Source organism: Trachemys scripta, chromosome 15 (genome assembly GCF_013100865.1).
Source record: "Trachemys scripta elegans isolate TJP31775 chromosome 15, CAS_Tse_1.0, whole genome shotgun sequence".
NCBI classification, from domain to species: Eukaryota; Metazoa; Chordata; order Testudines; family Emydidae; genus Trachemys; species Trachemys scripta.
In genome coordinates this window covers 17,362,683-17,383,773 of record NC_048312.1, presented here as the reverse complement: position 1 = coordinate 17,383,773, position 21,091 = coordinate 17,362,683, and the positions used below count along the sequence as shown (strand labels likewise).

The 21,091-nt window shown below is 40.6% G+C and overlaps 2 protein-coding genes across 3 annotated transcripts in view; one reads left to right on the top strand and one right to left on the bottom strand.

Moving 5' to 3' along the window:
• UFD1 (ubiquitin recognition factor in ER associated degradation 1) overlaps window positions 1-11,906 on the bottom strand; it is a 12,916-nt gene extending 1,010 nt beyond the window's left edge. The window contains exons 1-11 of one of the 2 annotated variants that reach the window (XM_034791153.1): window positions 11,588-11,899; window positions 9,904-10,036; window positions 9,107-9,139; window positions 8,378-8,499; window positions 7,872-8,002; window positions 7,103-7,175; window positions 5,916-5,984; window positions 5,110-5,175; window positions 4,678-4,725; window positions 2,539-2,627; window positions 886-967 (exon numbers count right to left, since the gene is read on the bottom strand). In XM_034791153.1, coding sequence (XP_034647044.1) covers window positions 886-967; window positions 2,539-2,627; window positions 4,678-4,725; window positions 5,110-5,175; window positions 5,916-5,984; window positions 7,103-7,175; window positions 7,872-8,002; window positions 8,378-8,499; window positions 9,107-9,139; window positions 9,904-10,036; window positions 11,588-11,590 — 849 coding nt within the window. In that variant the 5' untranslated portion in view covers window positions 11,591-11,899. Of the gene's footprint in view, window positions 1-885; window positions 968-2,538; window positions 2,628-3,857; window positions 4,726-5,109; window positions 5,176-5,915; window positions 5,985-7,102; window positions 7,176-7,871; window positions 8,003-8,377; window positions 8,500-9,106; window positions 9,140-9,903; window positions 10,037-11,587 lie in introns of those variants that run through there. The other variant, XM_034791152.1, reaches the window with a different exon arrangement.
• Window positions 11,907-12,214: 308 nt separating this feature from the next.
• The window catches only part of CDC45 (cell division cycle 45), a 21,212-nt gene continuing 12,335 nt past the window's right edge, over window positions 12,215-21,091 (top strand). Inside the window, exons 1-7 of the mRNA XM_034791548.1 lie at window positions 12,215-12,518; window positions 15,732-15,791; window positions 16,337-16,429; window positions 17,019-17,156; window positions 18,157-18,300; window positions 19,356-19,411; window positions 20,055-20,103. Coding sequence (XP_034647439.1) covers window positions 12,468-12,518; window positions 15,732-15,791; window positions 16,337-16,429; window positions 17,019-17,156; window positions 18,157-18,300; window positions 19,356-19,411; window positions 20,055-20,103 — 591 coding nt within the window. The 5' untranslated portion in view covers window positions 12,215-12,467. The remainder of the gene's footprint in view (window positions 12,519-15,731; window positions 15,792-16,336; window positions 16,430-17,018; window positions 17,157-18,156; window positions 18,301-19,355; window positions 19,412-20,054; window positions 20,104-21,091) is intronic.

The window sequence follows — 21,091 nt, the reverse complement described above, 5'->3', positions numbered from 1 at the left end:
GTATGTGTGTATATATATCTCCTCAATATATGTTCCATTCTATATGCATCCGAAGAAGTGGGCTGTAGTCCACGAAAGCTTATGCTCTAATAAATTTGTTAGTCTCTAAGGTGCCACAAGTACTCCTGTTCTTCTTTTTGCGGATACAGACTAACACGGCTGTTACTCTGAAACCTGTCAATATCATTGAGTAGTTTTAAAATGTAAGTTCTCCATGAGCAATCACAGGCTGTGAATTGGCAAAGCCAGGGAGTCTAAACAATGGATCTGATCATGCTCAGCAAGAAGCTCTTAATTTTTACTGCCAATAACCCCCCCGCACTGTTATTCACCATTTCAGAGATAAAAGAGATTAAGATCCATCACACTAAAATGCTATCATACAGACTTTTAGTGGCAAACCTGGTTGATTGCACAATAGTTGCTGTGCTACAAACAGGGGCCCAATTTTCCCACAGGGGACAAATTAACTCCTAGTCAAAGCAGTGGGAGTTCTCACACCCTGTGGGGGAAGAGAAGGGCCCAACAGTTAATAGTCCCCATTGTTGAAGATTTATCATGAGATAAGAGATCACACGCTGAACGGAAGCCACACATCAAGGACCACAATATTCCCTAAAAAAGCCTTCCATGAAGGGAACTTTGCTCATGTCATTAAAAAATTATTTAAACTAGGTTTCAGTGATTTATAACACTTCTAATTAGCATATTTTTTCTTCATTGTTCTGATCTCAGATGGGTCTGCAGCATCAGAGTCAAGAAGCGTAGTATTCGAGCAGGTTTGCTGGAGTTGGGGCCCACTAGCAATGCAGACCCCTTCAACAACTGTTACTTCCACTGTATTAAGTTCTCTACAAATACGGCAAGGTACAGAGGTCTACTCACCTCTTCAACTTTCTTGACTAGTGGTCGTGAATTTCTAATGAATGTGATCCTACCAATTCTGAAGTCATAATTGGGTATTCCTCTGGGAAAGGAAGATTGAGATATTAAGGTATTGAATAAACCTTTAGAGTCTTGACATGGAAATAAATGTGACAAACAATAGCAAGGACTATTCTCTATAGTTTTTGTTGTTTTTTGTTTTGTTTTTCTTGAGTGTCATCCTAACCATTCCTTTTGAAGAGCTGTCATTAGGATTATTTTGCTAGCACATCAGAATCAGACCATAGATTTATTTACTAGAGCTGAGCAAATGTTGTAAAGAAATATCTGTGATGATTCATTTTAGTTAAGTTGTCTGCAGCCATGTGCATGCATCATGTCTGCACTTTTCATGAGGGATCAGATTTTACTGGTACAAGCATATGTGGAAAACTAAGGCCGAAGCTGGTTGCACACATCTTCGTAGGACCATTACTATAGTGAGTATTAATTCAGAAGCAGGGTGGATGAAAATTGATTTTTTTTAATTTAAATTGGATATTTTTTATTTAAAATAAATACAGTTTAAAAATAAATCTATTTAAAATTAATTTTGAAATTGATAACAGAATAAGGCCTAAATTCACTATAATCTACTCAAATAATTTAAATTAAATACAAAAAATAATATTAAGTAGCACGTTTGTTGCCAAGTTTTAAAGAAAGTCAAACGACTGAGTTGGTGGAAATCACTGGCTAAGCATCTGGAACCAGAGTTTGTTGAAGTGCTAAGCCAGCTGTTGACAGCAGTGGCCTGTTCTGCAGTTGCAGAAAGAATATTTAGGAAAATAACTAAAAGTACAGATTCACAACACGATTAAAATTGAGGATTTAAATCAAGGTTTCCTGCTTGCTCATTTAAATCCTGATTAAAATTGGTGATTTACATGGCTTTGTGATAAATCAGGGATCGGCAATCTTTGGCACGCAGCTCGCCAGGGTAAGCACCCTGGTGGGCTGGGCTGGTTTGTTTACCTGCCGCGTCGGCAGGTTCGGCCAATCACAGCTCCAGGCCAATGGGGGCGGCAGAAAGCGGCATGGGACAAGGGACGTGCTGGCTGCCGCTTCCCGCCGCCCCCATTGGCCTGGAGCGGCGAACTGCGGCCAGTGGGAGCTGTGATTGGCCAAACCTGTGGACGCGGCAGGTAAACAAACCGGCCCAGCCGGGTGCTTACCCTGGCGAGCCATGTGCCAAAGGTTGCCGATCCCTGAGTTAAATCAATCTGCCTTGTTTAGAAATGCTTGTGCAGTTATCCTGTCAGGAAACAAAACAAGACCATGGCTAAGTTTTGTAAAAGTATTTATACTGATAGTTGATGGGATTTATACTCAAGTGCCTAAATGCCTTTTGAAAATGAAATATAGGCTCCTAATCAGTTAGGCGTTCATTGCAATGCTGAGAGCAGCAACACCTAAATACCTTTACAAATCTAAGTCCATGTGATTTATCTGGCAACTCTCAAAGCAACGTATATTAAATATTTGGCTATAAAATACATTTGGGGAAATCAGGATCTCACTGATATTATAGAAGCAGACAAATACATCAAGAATGATTCATTCTGCTCAAACATTGACCTTCCACCTGTAGAATCCTGAATGAAATGGGCTAACCTTCGAATGTCTCCTGGTTTAATTGGCGAGGGACTAGGCTCGACACCTTTCTTCTTGCCATCTAGCCTGTTCCCAGAGCCAGAGAATGCCTACAGGTATAAAGCAGAAAGTCATTTCTACACATGTTCCACCTTATTGTTGAAGAAGAGCTCTGCAAGCATGCGTTTTTGTTTTTTAAAAAGGCTAAAATGGGCACAGGGCCTGATTCAAGATTGGTGCTGATCTAGTGGACTAATGTTAGTATTCTGCACTGCCATGCAAGAGCTTAGAATGGTATTTCAGTTCCCATCACTTGGCTCCTCAGGAACAGTAGAGAGCACCCACCATCACCTCTCCAGCCGATCGAATAGCATTGACTGCTTATAGAATCGTAGGACTGGAACGGACCTCAAGATGTCTTCTAGTTCAGTCCCCTGCACCATTCCTGACAGGTGTTTGTCTAACCTGCTCTTAAAAATCTCCAATGATGGAGGTTCCACAATCTCCCTAGGCAATTTATTCTAGTGCTTAACCACCCCGGATAGTTAGGAAGTTTTTCCTAATGTCCAACCTAAACTGCCCTTCCTTGACTGAAAGGACAGTGACTACAATACAAGGTCTAGACAATTGGACTGGGACAGAGACTGAAGGCCAGGGCCAGTGATTTTTCATAGGCTGTGATTTGTGCCCTAGCTTAGAACACTGGAAATTCTCCCACATCATTAACTGCATGTAATTTGCAAGAGTACCTCTATAAAAGTATATATGGGAGTCTGTTTTACAATGTGCACAGATCCCTGCACACTACTAGATGGAATGTCAGACTGGCTTAAAGATGAATGTGGCTGAATCTCAGAATGGCTAAACACATGAATACTACAGAAGCATGATTGTTTCACAGGTCCATCATTTTATGACATTTACAATGGAAGAAACTTTTACTCTGTGCTAAGCAAGTGTCCAGAGGGGATGCCTAGTTTGTGCTCCTGATAACATTTTATCAAACAAAATTTACTTCCCTCAGGTATTGTTAGATACTTAAGTATTACTTCCATTACTCACAAGCCATCGGAGTCTTGAGTGGTAATACTGTATTTACTATGGATTCAGAAAACAAGTTACTGCTGTATTTATATATTAGAAACTCCTGAGAAAATACATTGCAGTGAAATGAATCTTATACATTTCTTTTGGGATGTGTAACAAGGTGATTAGCACCCTGTGAAATTTATTTTTTTTAAATACATTTTTAAGATTTTTTTTTTTAACTTTTGTATTATTTCATTTTATCCATGCTGGAGGGGGAGATTGCATGTTTGCCTCTGGAGGGGTTGGGAGGTCCTGAGGCGGGGCAGGGGGTTGCAGACAGTGGGAAGGGGGGTTGCACAGCGAGCCCACCTTGCACTCACCCTGCAGCAGTGGCTCCTGTCCCACAGGGCTGGGCCCAGCTCCCCACTTTGGGGATGATATGATGACAGAAGAGTGAACGGGCCAAACCTGAGTGGCGCTGCAATCCCCATGCACCAGGTCGCAACACCACTCACTCAAATCATGATAGAGGGGTGGCTGGGCCAAATCTGAGTGATGCTGTGACCTCATCTACCAGGTTGCAATGCCCGGCACAGGGAGCCGGACTTGCCCTGTGGGATAGAAGCCACAGGCACAGCAGTTCCAGGATGAAGTTTTCATTTTATTTTGTGTTATTTTGTATTTGTGAAAATCACAGGGCTCTAGTGTTGGTCCTAGGGTGCATGTGCACATCTCAGTGTTCCAAGGCCAGGTTGTCGTGTGATTACATGTTGTAAGCAGCATCTGCTACAAATAGAGGCAGCCTAGCCTCAGGAAAGGAGGACCCAAGGCTAGGAAAGGGGCCTGTCACACCTGGAAGTTCTGAGAAGAAAACACCTGCAGCAAGTAGGAGCTGGCTGGGGGAAGCCTCAGCTGGGAAAGGCTGGGAAGTCCTGAGATGAGGGCTAAGACAAACCTCTGAGGTGGTGACACTCGGTTGCTCTGCATCTTTGTTTCTAAGTAAAAGAGAAGCCCTGAGCAAAGGAACTGGATTTGTGCAGTTGCGGGGAATGTGTTTCCACCTTCCCAGCTGATAGATTTGCCTACAAGCTTCGAGTGTTCAACACTACCAGACCAAAAGAAGATACTTACACGAAATCCTAGGTCACCCACATAGCCACTGTGGTCTGCTTCAACGTCCTAGGACGCAGAGGAGAAACAAGCGGTTTCATTACATTCATTTTGTGTTATGCAACATTAACATGAAGGGTTTCATGGATTTCCTACAGAATGAAACTTTTACAGGTATTTTATAAAGTTCACTGAACATGAATTTTTTTGACAAAGTTTTTGTCCTGGAAATAGGTTGTTCTACATGAACAACCTCCATATGGTGGGGTAAGAGAGGAAAAGAAATGTAGGCAAGAGCACCTTGGAAATAAAATTTATGGTTGAACTGTCTGATCTCAAGACCTTTTCAGAAAGAGTCTTCCATTAGTGATCTTTGCTCCATAACAGCCACTGTAAGAAGAGAAGTCAACTAGAGAGAATACACTGTAGAGAAGAAGAATGAACTTAACTTACTGTGCTCTCCTCAGGTTGTGTGTGTCTTTCTGGTTCTTTGTATCCCAAAGGTGCATCAAAATCTACCTGTGTTTACAGCAAGAAAAGTGTTTTGTTTTGTTTTAAAACAGATCCACATTTTTTTTTTAAATTATCATCATCGTATGCCATCCCAAAAATCTCTACAAACTCTACCATTCTATTTTGAACTAGAGGGAACAGATCTTTTAAAAAAGCTCATTTAGCAAAAATGTTACAATTGGAATGTGGGAGACTCATCTCTAAAAGGTGCTTCTCCAACACATGGTTGTAACATGCTGTCAGGGCAGCATGGAACATCACACTGCGGCTGTTTTCAGTCTCCAGGCTGTCAAATGGACCAGCATCTTTCGTAAGTACATAGAACAAAGTGCCCAGGAGAACAATTTGCAAGTAAGACTGTACAGGAATTATAGGCACTTCAGGCACCTACGACATATGACAGCGTTGCCAACCCTCCAGGATCGGCCTGGAATCGCTGGACTCCTGGTGACTATTGAAAGCAATCCAGGAGATTTTAATAAGATATTTTAAGGACATGATATTACGTCACGTTGGGGAAAAAAATCTCCCAGAATAGCTTCAGTCAGAGATGGAAACCCTAGTATATGACCTGTGGCCTTCATCTTGCAACTCACTTATGGTTACAAGATCTGTATTACTGAATGCTCACCTGTCCCACAGCATAAATATATTTCAGTAACGCAGCATTGTCATGATCAGATGCCCCTTCTCAAAAGAATAATTTAAGTGAAAAGAAAGATCCTGCCCCAAAGACTTCAACTTACGTTCATATCACACTCTATGATGGACACAGCTTTATCAGGTTTGGTCTCCATTACCCGAAGCTCGTAGATCTGAAACAGAAGCATGTATAATATAAAGCCGTTCCTCTTAGTGTGCAAATTAATGATTAAAGAAACTTGGGCGAAATTCTCACATCAGAGAGCATTAGTTTCAATGAACAGTAAGCTCTTCAGATCAGGGGCTGTGTCTACCTCTATGTTTGTACTGCATGTAGCACAACAAGGCTTCAATCAGATCAGGGCCTCTGGCTGCCACCATCATGACTATATTTCAAAATGGAAGACTTCTTCTACATTAGAGATTTTCATTGCCCCTCAATAGAGCTGGAGGGATTTATTTGGTCAGAGGCCAGTTATCTGGTTCTGAATCTCCTGACTTCCAGTTTCCAAAAACCAGCTCCAAGTTGGGGTGAGGTAGGATATATGTACAGTCTTGTACTAATTTATGATAAAATGGTCCTTTATAGTTTTACTGTTGCTAAGAATCCCTTTTGCTCCTAATAATCCTTTGTCTGAAATGTTTATGATTTACCCATAAGTTATCCAAGCTGAGCTGAAACCTGGCAAATATGTACTTCGCCCAGAAACAAAATCTGAAAATGTAAAAGTTGTTCAGTAATCAAAGGGGTCAGAGGTCAGAATTTAATATTAAGACCAGCACCAAGGCTATTGAACTGATTGCATTATTCATTCTCAGAATTCATTAAAGATCTTTTTAAAAAAAATGTAGGTGAAGCTACTATAGAATTTTGCATTTGTAGCTCCTGAAAATCTGGATCCCACTTGCCATGAGGTACACAAGGCCCTGGGTAAGGTCCCACCTATGAACCTGCCTCCCTGAGATGGCTAAAGTCCCTCTGTGGCTGTTTTCTGAACTCTTACATCTTTCCTGTCTGGGTCTATTTGCTCCTGACATTTAGCTCCCACAGTGTCCATTTACGCATATGTGCAGAAATATGGGTGGACCAGGGTGGTGGTTTAAGCTGAACACATGGTGTGTCCTGTGTTCAGCTACTACTGACACTCAAATGGGAATATCTGTAAATGATGTGATTCTATAAATGTTTTTTTAGGGTTCCATGCAAAACATATGCAGAGTTGGGATTTATTTTGTCCTGGGACTGCACACAGGTTTAGTCAGATAGTGTTATTTACATTAGATACCGTACCTTCTCGTTGTAGTTGATGGCAATAACATCCCCGGTGGTTAGACAAGCAAAGTTTCTCAAAGCATTTTCTAATCTTTGAATTATGTTAAGAAGAACTGTATGGTTGTTTTCAGTGGAATATTCAAGTTATACATCAACAAGTTCATATTTTCTGGTTCCAGGTCTATCTTACATGTGACTTAAAATATAAGAACCATGGACAGTTTAACAAGCATTAGGCATTCAACTCCCTTATAGATGTTCTTAGGGAAACCCAATAAAGTTCTCTAGATAATAAAACAAGGCACATGTTCCAGACCACAATTTACCTATTCAGACTGTCTGGAAAATAAAGACCAAGAATTTTTTTAAAAAATTGTCTCCTGAAGCAGTGGCCTGATTTTTTAGATGTGCCAAGTACCTAGCAGCTCTCATTAAGTCATTTTAAGGAAAAATCCTTTATTCCCTACTTTAGACTTTTATTCTTTGGTGCAAAGACTATTTGCCTGAGCAAGGACTACAGGATTTGGCCCCATTTCATTAGGCCTTTATTTAGAAGAATGCTACACTTCCTGCAGGGAATTCACATCTCTCCTCACTTGCTCTGGCTCCTACCAGATTCCATTTTCTTACCTCTTCGTTTTCAGAGGTGGCACTTGTAACAATAAGCCGGTATTGGAAGTACATGAACAGTGCTTGAAAAGCTGCCCCAGCCTTTCCTCCCCTGTTTAGAATAAGCTAGTGCCAAAGCCCCTTCTGTTGCTTCTTCTGGGATGAAGTGAAAGGATACACAGCTTTGGGATTGGTGATGTCAAGGAAATCTGGACTTTGTGGTTGGAATTTTGAGTAAGTAGCCACTTGAAGATTAACACTCTCTACCTGCACCAGGCCTCCTTCCTCCAGAAGCAAGTTCTGCATCATCTGCAAAGAAACATTGGTGACAAAGACAGGACACTATACCAGTATCTATTCAACAGAAACAGGCAACTTTTAGATGGAACTTCCCTTGAGAATATGTAAATATATTGGGCCATATTCTGCTCTGAATTCTGTGGGTTTGCACTGGGTATAATTACAGGAAAAACTTGGTCCTTTATTATGTCTCAGTAACAACGTAGTACATGCAGCAACTTACTTTGATTAACTTAGAGGAAAGCTTTAGCTGTGACTGAAACACTAAACAGTGCTGACTGTGCAACTGAAATGCAATTTCAGCAAATATTCTACCTTAATATTAACCAACACCACACTAATCCTATACTTTTAATTCTGTCAGTTTGGTGTAAGGCCACTTACCCAATGTGGAAGGTAACAAATGCCTTCATCAGCCACAAATTCTAGCACACCACAATGCGTCATTCGATCTGAATTTTTATTAGTCAGCTTAAATAACATAGGATACGTAATGTTAAGTCGACCTGGCAGAAGGGGAAAAAGATACAATTTGTTATAAAACTCATGGCACATTTATAAAGTTCCAGAGACTGAACATTAGTAAGAGAATGAGCCAATATCCTGGCAAACGCACCAAATTATTTGCAACCATCAAAAAAATAAAGGCTGATCATTTCATTAATGCAAGTGTTGATACAGTGTCAAGCAGCTGCTAGAAAGCTCACACTGTCAGCCTAGGGGAGGGATAGCTCAGTGGTTTGAGCATTGGCCTGCTAAACCCTGGGTTGTGAGCTCAGTCCTTGAGGGGGCCATCTAGGGATCTGGGGCAAAATCAGTACTTGGTCCTGCTAGTGTAGGCAGGGGGCAGGACTCCATGATCTTTCAGAGTCCCTTCCAGCTCTATGAGATAGCTATATATACATATATAGCATCTGAACTATGCGTAGATAAGGGAAAATTAAACCCTATGACAAATAAACATACAATTTTTACCCTCAATATGGATTTTCCTGGTATATCTTGATTTAAACCATATCTTAATGGATACATAGAGCACTTTTTGATGTTTGCCTACACATATATACAGCACAATATTTCTAGTGTTCTTACAGTAGAATAAACATTACTTACTGAGTTGATCCAAGGCAGATGGTGGCATAATTACTGCAGAAATTAATCAGAAAGTTACAGTAAGATTAGGAACAGCATGGCTACGGAAAGCAAATGCAGTGTACAGTTTTATCATTCCTTCTTGGCAGCATTTTACCCGGCATTTAACCAGCATTTTACCCTGGTTCCGACTTTGTGAGCTACAAAATCTATTGGAATCAATCTAGACAAACAATATCTGGTAGTTTTAATCCAAAATGTAGATTCTGAGTGGGGCAAATGGGAGAAGTTAGAAAGTTTTACAAAACCGAATACACTAACAAAAATGTTTCCCAAAAGTCATTTTATTTGGTTATAGTTAAACAACCAAAGTGCTGACAATTCAAACACAGCATTGGACTAACATATGGGAGCCTGAAAGTGGAGCGGACAAATCTATTCTCCTTATTCAAGCTGAGTGAAGCCTAAAGAGGAAGGAAAAAACATATGGTGAAGACAGCAGATTTTTAAATCTTATTCACTTAAATGGCTTATTTTATTAGTGACATGTAAAGCCATTTGTTTTTAAAAATAGTGGCCCTTCTAATTTACTTGTAGGTAAATCAGGAACTCCAACATCAATTAAACGATATTAAAGTGAGAAGAGTATTTATTTAATCTGAGAGTGCTTTTAACTCAAGTCACAAAGCCATCAATAAGCTTCCATGCTTTATTATGTTTGTGGCCTTATACTGTTTCTGCAACTACCTGCCATAAACAATACTACTGAACATTCACATATAGCATTCAACAGTATTAAAAATAAAACATGCACATACTCTTCCCGCCTTTCTCCACATCTGACCTGTCATTAGGTCCTGCAAGCATGGACACTGAGAAGCAACGATACTGGGTTGAGAAGCGGTTCTGGAAAACCCGGGGAATTGGATGATCAAACATATTAAAAGAAAACTGGTGGAGGAAAAGTGACAGTGTGTTAGCAAACATCAATCCACTTTACTAAAACACCTGCAGACTAAGTTTTTCAGGAGGTTGTTCTCCACTGCAATCATCTAAATCAGGGGTCAGCAACCTTTCAAAAGTGGTGTGCCGAGTCTTCATTTATTCACTCTGATTTAAGGTTTCGCGCACCAGTAATACATTTTAATGTTTTTAGACAGTCTCTTCCTATAAGTCTATAATATATAACTAAACTATTGTTGGATGTAAAGTAAATAAGGTTTTTAAAATGTTTAAGAAGCTTCATTTAAAATTAAATTAAAATGCAGAGCCCCCTGGACTGGTGGCCAGGACCCGCGCAGTGAGAGTGCCGCTGAAAATCAGCTCGTGTGCCGCCTTCGGCATGCGTGCCATAGGTTGCCTACCCTTGATCTAAATCAATGCTGTGTGCTTATTTTTTCTAATATAAATATGGTTTAGACATATATATGTACCAATGAAACACATAAAATAAGAAAGTGAAAATTCATCTGTAATTTATCACCAACATCAATTTTGATTGATTCTACAAACTGTAGAACAGACATGGACTTCAATTTGGAAATAAGCATACACCTAAAAACCGTTTATTTGTGCAGTGCTGCAGCAAGTGTACAGTACAGATTCTTAATTTAAATTCAACAAGGAATACAAGTGATTGTCATTTCTTTAACTCTTCAGCACAGGACAAGAGAGATTCAACACAGGGGTGGCAGAAGGATGTTTTTGTACCCTTGCACTTTTATTTTAATGATTAAAGAGATGACAGTGCATATAGCCTATGGATAAACACAGATTGAAGTCTTCATCATTGCTGAGAGACAATCATTCCTAGGTATCCAATGGGTTAGCATCCTCACTTGTAAATCAAAAGTAGGGGAGAATGCTGAGTCAGCACCTCCCAGGAAATACCCAGGATCACACAGGATAAGGGATGGGGGAGCCTCAGATTGTAAACTCTTTAAGATTACTCCATATATTACTACTCATACCCCACACTGTAACCATCTGTGAGTGAGTGGGGACACTAAATTGGGGGGGGGGGGCTTTATTAAGCCATTCTCTGCTCTTTGAGAGTAGAGTGACCAGATAGCAAGTGTGAAAAATCAGGACAGAGGGTGAGGTGGAGTAATAGGCGCCTATATAAGAAAAAGCCCCAAATACCGGGACTGTCCCTATAAAATCGGGACATCTGGTCACCCTCCTTGGGAACAAAAATTTTGCTGGGGGGCGTTCCAGAGAGGGCTTTAAAAATCTCTTCTCTCTCAGCTGGCTCTCTGAGAGGAAGGACGGGGGGGGGGCGTTACATATGCCCCAGACAGACATCCTGAAGGGTCCCCCTCATTGCCCTAGAGCCAGGGGACAAACCCCGACCCTCTCGCAGAGCAGTGGGTGTTTGGTGTGTACCTGCTCCCCTAGCGCCTCCCTGCCCGTGTAAACAATCCAGACAGGATGACACCGCAGCTTTCCCCGTCTCCCCCCCAGCTCTAAGACACCCACCCAAGAATCCCTTCAGGGACTTACCATCCTGGCGGCGGTTGTTCCTGCCCCTTTCTCAGCGATCTCAGCAGGGACACCAGAGAAGCCCCTTTAGACGGCTCGGAGAAGGATCAATACAGCGGCTGCTTCCCCTCCCCCACAGGAAATCGTCTGGCTGAGGGAAATGGTAAGCAGGGAGGGGGAAATCCCGTAGCCCAGCCCCTCTACTCTTAGGGTGACTTTTAATTTCCGCTGGCGTGGCGCTATTTTAACAGCAGTGAATGTGACCAGCAAAAATGAGCTCTTTCATCGCTAGCAAAGGAGCGAAAAATGTTTGGGGGGTTTGGCCCACTGTCCCGACAAAACTACATTTCCCAGAATGCAACGTGTTTACACTCGAACCCATTGAGGAAGTAAAGAGACTTCCGCTGCGGCCATTTTGGGAAAGGGCGGAAGGCGGAACTTCACAGCCGTCAACATAGTTTTTTCTTTAAATAATTCATTTGCCCATTCACTCCTGAAACAGTTATATTTTTATAGCCGATGGTTTGTTTATACCTTATATGAGGGGCAGTGGGGCTGATCTTGCCCATATCAAAAATGGCGCTGTACACTGACAAACAAAATGGCGGTTCCAGGAGGACTTCGTGTGGATTGGCCCATCGCCCGGCTCAGTGATCACCCTAATCGCAATGTGGTTGGTGGAGGGCTGTGATGATCGGAAAGCTAGTCCAATCAGCACTGTAGAGATACAATGTAGTGGAATTCTATTGGGCGGTGGCCAGGAAGCTGAGACCAATGGGAAACGACGCGATTTGGCGCCTGCTTTGACTGTGGCGGAGAACGGAGCAGTCGCCGCTGCTGCAGCCATCCCGCCACTGTTCCCCCCTCCCTGTAGCGCGGCGGGAGCGGCCCGGTCTCGGCCATGTTCCTCTCCGACTTCCGCAAGGAGTTCTACGAGGTGATTGTGACGCAGGTGAGCGTTCTCCGGGCAGGGGGAGCGGGGCCTGCTAACCCCTCGCCCGCGAGGGACCGGGCTCCAGCCGCGCCTGCCTGGCGCTGCCCTGCCCTAGCTCCTGTCTGTCTCCACGCCGGGGCGCGTGGGGGCGGGGGGGCCGCCTGGTTAGATTGTGGAGGAACCCGCGGCTCCCTGGTGCTCCAGCCCCGCGCCTTCCTCCCCACAGCGCTTTGCCACCGCGGGCCCCGGCGCCCCCGTGGGCCGGGCTGGATCCTCGCTCCGCACGGCCCAGACAGGGCGGGACTGTGTCCCCCAGGGAGCGGCCATATGGAGCCGGGGGCAGAGCCCCGCTCCTGGGCTGGGCATTGCCCTGCGGACCGCTTCATGGCCAAGCTGTGGTAAGCGCTGCCCCCCACCCCCCGGGAGAGCGCGCAGCCCAGCACCCTGCTCCTCTCCCCGCCCGCTGCTGGTTTCACCCCGAACTCCACAGCGCAGGCAGGGTTTGCTTTGAACATCTGGCTCCGTAGGGAATAGGCGTCCCCAGCCGGGTACATCGCAATTCAGAATGGGCTTTGCTTTGCTTTGTTGCCTAGGTTTCTTATAGTGCACCTGGAGCAGAGGCTGTAAAAGTGGCAGAATCAGCGACAAGGTGTTGGGATGTTTTGAGTTGGTGATATGGACATAGCGATCTCCTGAAGACAAGGAGCGGTAGCTGTTACCTGGGTGTAGCTAGTTGAGATAAACCCCAGGTGGGGAGTGTAAGATTGAACACAACTAGTTATATGATGGTAAAAGCTACCAGTGCCTTGTGTCCAATAGGATTTTACATCGAGTTAGCTGTCTTGGTGTAAAAATGCATCTTTGTTTTCAGTGAAGATATAGCCTACACTACAGGGTTAGCTCGATGTAAGCTGTCTTTCATCAACTTAGCTGTGGAAATGTCTTCACTTAAATTTGGCTCCCGGCACCCACTGATGTAAGTGCTTCTCTATGCCAATTTCGTAATACCACCTCCCTGAGTGTCAGGCATAGAGTCACAGTTGATGTAATTAGATCAATACAGTGTCACTGCAATGCTTACATCAACTGTTATGCTTTCAGGAGCCGTCCCACGGTGTCCCACACTGACAACACAATCAATACAAGTGCTCCTGGTAATGATGTCCACCGCCGATACAAGGAGCCAAATGTGCACACGCACACAAGCAATTTTATAACCGCAGTGGCTGTATGCCAACCTAAGTTAGGGTCATATAATTTTGTAGTGTAGACATGGCCAAAGTCTGATTGCATTGAGATATTGTCAGTGCTATAAAATGACACTAACTAGTTCGTGTACACTAAGCACTGTCGAGGGTTATCCTTTTTGTTGCAGAATATTGTGTTGCATTAAATTAGGATTAGAAATTACTTATTTGAAAGATACACTTAGATTGCAAAAAGTTTAAAGAATAATCTTGTAATACAATTAATTTAGAATGGTCATAAGATTACCAGCTTCTGATAAATGCTTAACATAATTTCAGACTAGTGAATGCTGAAAATGTTGACATACAGATTTTAAGATACAGAAAAACAATTTATTGAACTTTGTCAAAGGATCAATAAATCAGATGTCAAAGCTACTGTCTGTGATAACAGAAGGATTCCAACTAGAAACTGGCAAGCCTTTTCACAGTGGAGACCTTTTTCTTATGAGCTATTTAGAGTTTCTTGTTAAATCTTTCTTGCAAAAGCATGATATTGCCAGAACTTTTTTGAAAATCACTGTAGCATTAGTTCCACAGACATTTAATTCTATGTTCAATCTCTGTTGGCCTTCATCTTGCAGTCAGCCTTCCATGATGATAGGGTTAGTGTAGATGGGCTTCCAGACTTTTTAGTATCAATTTGTCAAACTGGTCAGAGTACGTCTAGATGATAAAGTGGTAAAAACATTACTGGGCAGCCTACATTAGTTCTCCCACCAATGAAGCTGTGCTGGTGATTGTCCAACTTTGGAAGAATTTAAGAAAAAGTTCATTGTGGCCAACACTTAAAAGAACAGTGGTGATGTTTGAACTAAACCATGCTCACCTTGAATGTTGTCTCAAGCCCTATTTATGTTACGAATTTTCCCAAGTGCTGACACTCTATTCAAGATCTTGCTGAAAACTAGGGTTGCTTACACCATTATGTGTGGATTATATATACATTACTTTAAAGATGGATACAAACTGTTCTAGGATTGAATGGTTTTGAACTTTCAAAAATTATGCCCTTGCCACATGGGCCAGCATAACCATGTTTCCTGAAATGGTTAACAGGAAGAGATCCTGGACATGGATTCAGGCTATGATAAGTTTGTAGCAGAGACAAGGTCTGTGTGATGTAACTTTTATCTTACTGTGAGGTGGACCACTTAAACCCTTTTGTGTTGCTCTGAAATGTAAAGGGACAGTGTCAGCTTAAAATATTTTTTAAAAAACTAATTTTTAAATTTTCTTCTGATAGAGCCTACTTTAAATGACTATTCTGGGAATTGGGGAAACTGGCTAAACACTAGAAAACTAAGTGTTGTAGGAAATGTCCTCACTTCTCTAACTGGTCTTAAATGTTAATTGTAATCGAAGGAGCAATGTTTTCACATGGATAATGTGACTCTTCAAGTTGTTGAGCTCTGGTCAAGTGAAAAAATTCCTTCAAAAACAATCATGATTTAGTTCTCAATGCTGCAGTGATCTCTGTCCAGACAGACCCCCATTGATTTAAAGTGGCTGTGTGTGTGGATTTGCCTGCATAGAGCTCATTGCTAGATAAGCCTTTGCTGAGCAACCCAATACAATCAAACAAGACAAGATGACATGTTTGCACAGGTTTGTTTACACTCTGTTGTGTGATTCTCCTAGGCTATGCTAACAGGCTAGATTAAGCAGAAATAAATCTGTTTTTGGAGACATTAATATGAAATGTACCATGTGAAACAATTATCAGATATAGGACATCAATGATAGATTCCTCTTTTAAAAATTACTCTCCACTTGTCTAATTGAGTACCTTATATAAATAATGGTAATATGAGGCTCTCATCCTTACTTTATTTCTTTTGTATTGTTTGTTGCATTGAAATATTTTAAATTTTACTGGTGGCAAATGATGCTTTTTCAAATGACCTAGTATGTCTACATTTCTATGCAATAGCAAGCCATATGCACTAATTAATATATTAATACTGTCTTCAATTTTTTTCAGCGTGTTCTTCTTCTTGTTGCTTCAGATGTAGATGCATTATGTGCTTGTAAAATACTCCAAGTAAGTTTGTTCATTATAAGTCTGTACCACAACAGAAGGTGTGTGGGGGGGGGGGGAGAGGGAGGTTACCCCATTTAAAAGATGTATACAGCATATGTAGAAAGAAAAGTGAAAGAGAAATTTTTATAAAATTAGTTCAGTTTTAAATGTTGTAATTTTTTATTTTCCTAACTTTTGTACTAATATTTTTTCCTAACATGATACTGAGACTTGATAATTCAGGTTTAAATATTTATATAGAAATGTAGTTTGGGATACTTTCAATGTACCTCTAAAGAGCAATAGGAGGACTTGGGGAGGGATAGCTCAGTGGTTTGAGCATTGGCCTGCTAAACCCAGGGTTGTGAGTTCAATCTTTGAGGGGGCCATGTAGGGATTTGGGGCAAAAATCTGTCTGGGGATTGGTCCTGCTTTGAGCAGGGGGTTGGACTAGATGATCTCCTGAGGTCCATTCCAACCCTGATATTCTATGATTCTAATCAAGCCAGCGTTACAGTAGTTGCAGCTGTTCTTCCTTATCTGTTAAAGCCTTTCTTTCTTTCCAGGCTTTGTTTCAATGTGATCATGTACAATATACACTAGTCCCGGTATCTGGATGGCAAGAACTTGAAACTGCATTTCTTGAACATAAAGATCAGGTAAAAAACAAAAAAACAAAAAAAAATAGTGCATAGAGCTTTCTATATGATCCTACTATATAGTTGTAATTTTTAAGCACACTTTTTCCTTAGCTTCTGATCAAAGTTTTACGTTGAGATTTTAGTGGTTGCCCAAATAACATTGGATAAAGTTAGATGTACGAGGGACAAATGCTTGGCAAGTTCTCACACCTTGTTCTGCTAATGTGCCATAATTCTGGTTTAGTAAATACTTCTGCTATTTTAGATATGGATCACTTCTAAAGAGAACTGCCAAATGCATCATAGTGTGGTGGTTTTATGAGGTGGGCCAAGATAACACACGTAAACTGATTTCACTTTTGATCTATATAAACTGTGAAAGGTTAGATTATTAGCTCTCTTAGCAGTCTCAACACCCCAGCACATTATCCTTGTATGCAAAACTTGTTTGTTTTCCCTGAGGTGTTGTAGATTAGGAGTCTAATGTAAATGGGTACAAGAGAAAATGCTTTGTAAGCAGAATAGTTACAAAGCTTTGTTTGTTTGGGGGGGGTTGTTAGTGTGGAAAACAAACTATCCGTTAATTTAGGTTGTTTTTCTTTCGCAGTTCCAATATTTTGTTCTTATAAACTGTGGTGCCAACGTTGACCTCCTGGAGATCCTGCAGCCTGAGGAAGATACGTTTTTCTTTATCTGTGACACTCACAGGCCTATCAATGTAGTGAATGTTTACAATGAGACGCAGGTAAATCAAGCTGTTCAGCAGAATACGCAATATCCTGTCCTGAGCTAGGTGACCTACCACTCTTCTATTCCTTTCAACATAGGTAATTTCCACAATGCTAACAGGAAAGCAGAAAACAAATTAATAATAACTTGCAGTAGTAGTTTATATGGTCAAAAGGGGGGAAATCTGCTTTCCCCCAGTAAAAGGTTATAGCAGGGGTCGGCAGCCTTTCAGAAGTGTTGTGCTGAGTCTTCATTTATTCACTCTAATTTAAGGTTTTACGTGCCAGTAATACATTTTAACGTTTTTAGAAGGTCTTTCTCTAAGTCTGTAATATATAACTAAACTATTGTCGTATGTAAAGTAAATAAGGTTTTTAAAATGTTTACGAAGCTTCATTTAAAATTAAATTAAAAGGCAGAGCCCCCCAGACCGGTGGCCAGGACTCAGGCAGTGAGTGCCACTGAAAATCAGCTCATGTGCCGCCTTTGGCACACGTGCCATAGGTTGCCTACCCCTGGGTTATACCATGTTATGAGATTCACAGAAATGATTGTAAGTTCTGTACCATTGAAAAGAACATATTACTGTTAGGTTGACTTCTTTTAGAATGTATAATTTATTATCTCAGTAACTAGTGATATCATCTTAAATGAAGAATGCTGACATTTTGTTTATAGTCTAAAATTACTTGGTAATGTTCCTTAACAGATATGCTTTGTTTTTACATTGAAAATCATTATAATTCCAGTTTGTTTTGTAGTGCTATACTTACCTTGTGTTGATACAGAAGAATAAACATATTTATCTTAAGTCAGAGCCATTGTTCTAGCCTGTGTATATGGATTCTAATAGTAACATTTTGATGCTCTGGTATGAGTAGATCAAAGCAAGAGTGACTGGATTAGTCTGTTATACTAAAAGGAACAAGTGATGTACATTTGTGGGTTTAACAATTATTTCAGTTAAAATGAGCTATTTTATCTAAAATACACGTTGTTGTTGTTGTTGTTGTTAGATTAAGCTGTTGGTTAAGCAGGATGATGACCTTGAAATTCCTGCCTATGATGATATCTTCAGAGATGAAGAGGAGGATGAAGATGACTCTGGGAATGAAAGTGATGGATCAGAGCCTTCAGGGAAGCGCAAACGATTTGAAGAGGTGTTTTTCTTACAGCTTTGTTGTGAAAAGGGGGGAAATATTCATATGCATATCCTGGTGTAGTTCAGCAAATATGATAACACCATTTGGGTTTTAGGGGCAACTGAAGCCTAAACAAAAGTCATTAGAACTTTAGAAAGCAACAGAGGGTCCTGTGGCACCTTTAAGACTAACTGTTAGTCTTAAAGGTGCCCCAGGACCCTCTGTTGCCTTTTACAGATTCAGACTAACACGGCTACCCCTCTGATATTAGAACTTTAGAAGATCAAAAGGCCCAGACAGAAGTTTAAAAAATAAACCAAGTTGAAAGGATATTCTAGCATATCGCCAGACAAAAAACTTTAATGTGAAGTTCAGGTTGAGAGTATATATCAATAATTTAAGGATAAAAATCTTTACAAAAACTTCATAGTTAAACAAAAATAATTTAAAAAACAGGACATTTAGAGTTAATGTTAAACTCTCAAGAATCTGAACATTTGAATATATAGAAATTCATAGATTGGATAAATTATTCTTAATTTTGCCCTTGTAACAATGCCCTAAGAAAAGTTAAAAAACAAAACCTCAGACTACCTCATCCCTTAGTGTGAGAAGGGGTTGTTTTTAAATCTTAGTGACCTCCAAACTCAACACACGTTTTACTCTTAGTTATACAACAGGTGTTCTGTCTTTGACCACCTTTATGGCCAGGGCATAGACTCTTGATCAGACAATATATCTAAGGCACCTTCCAGGTCATGTGAAAAGGTGAGGGCACTTGAGGGATCAGGTCCTGTAATTCTAAATGCCAGCCAGTTTTCAAAATGTCATTTAAAACCTTCCAGCTTTTACAAAATTATAATATAAATAACACTATAGAAGGGTTCCATTTCTTTAATCTTGTTTTTGTGGAAATGTTTTGAAAATACTTCTTGTCCTATTAGGTTTACTAAATTTTTATTTTGACAAAGCCTAGGTTGTGGGCCTAAACTGACTGGATTGTCACTTACTTACCTTTTAAGTCATTCTTTTCCTTGACCATCTTATGTTTTGGTATCTAAACTTGTCTGCAGGATATTTTGGAGAGAACAATGAAAAGAAGACAGAGGAGAGAGTGGGAGGCACGTAGGTATGTGTTAGTACGCTTGATATTGCTTATACCTTTTTTCTCTCCCTCCCCTTTTAATAGTAATCTTCACATTGAGACCACAAAAATCTATTCTTTACTGCTAGACCTGCAATAATGCTGCAGTTCACATTTCATTCAGAAATTGGAAGGTAAAAGTTGTGTAAGTCATGTCTAGCAAGTATTCTTGCTATTTTGTAGAATAGCTGTAAGTTTATTTTATTAAACATTTAATGATTTGTAAACTTGCATACCACTAAGTGCAATGGTTGGCCGTTAACTGATTGTACCCTTTATGTCGTCTATCATACGACCAGATCCTGCCCTGATTTGCTCCCTGTGCAATCCTTTGTGTCAATGGGATTGTATAGGTTACTAATCAGGGGAAAATGTGGATGATAAAATTTGATAAGATTTCTTTTAAAATAGAAACTACATTGTAGTCTCGTAAATTTCAATGTTACTAACGCGTAACTCCTTTCCCCAAAAAGAAAAAGAAAAAAAAAAAAAAAGATTGGTTTAGCCCCGAGTTTGATTTCATATTTGCAATATACTAATTTTAAAACATTGTAAGTGCTATTTTACTTATGTAAGGGACTTGAAGCAAATCTTGGTACTTAAGCAAACACTTTTTCCCCCCTTTTAGACGAGAAATTCTCTTTGATTATGAGCAATATGAATACCATGGAACCTCAGTAAGTATCAAGTGCTGCTTGCTGTAAACGCTAAACTACCACAAAGAAAGTGTCGTCCTGCAATAGGAATATCTCCAATATGTTGTACAAAGTTCTTTGACTTATTTATACTGCATTAGTTGTTATTGCATTATGTTTCATTGGTTTACTGTAAGATGTAACAAATAGCCTCTATGGTATATTCTCCTACCTATGCCTTTATTAATCAATTCTGAGTTCTGGGATTTCTGAAGTACCCTTTGGCATTCAGAGATGTAAACCAGAAACTCTGTGGCACAGCCATCAGTGTCACTACTTGCCAATAGTGGGTTTCCTTGAGTTCCCATCTTTGTTCCACTTGTGAGTGTCACCTTACTGCCTAACAATTTTAATGTTAAAATACAAAAATTGCATCCCAAAGTACTTCACAAATTATATGTACAGCAGTGAAGTGCAGCCACCTTTGGGTTGAGAGCCAGCAACCCAACTGATGCATAGCATGCCCCACAATAGAGAAGAAGGGGCAATTTTGGCTGACAACAGGTCAAATAAATCCCTAATAATAAGCTTTCTGTTGTATGGGATCTTTAATGTTCATAAAAAAACATACAGGGCGGCCACCTTTTTTTTCTCTTTTCTCAGAAAGAGAAATACGGGTTGATATGACCTTGCTTGGATTTATTTCTCTATTTTCTAGGAAAGTAGGTATTTCAAACCCAAAGTTTAGATTACTGAGCTGTTTCTTCTCAGAACTAGCATATTCTCTATCAAATTATTTTAAATCTTGTTGTTAAATGCAATTTATATATAAACACAGAAGGATGATAGAGTCATGAAAGGCACTTTTTGCCCTTCTTCCCAGTTTAGGGAGTAAGAGACTAGAATTCAGAGTAGAACCTGTCTGTCCTGCAGAAGCGCTGCTACTAAGATGGTGCATGAGATATTTTTAAAAAGCAACAGAGGGTCCTGTGGCACCTTTAAGACTAACAGAAGTATTGGGAGCATAAGC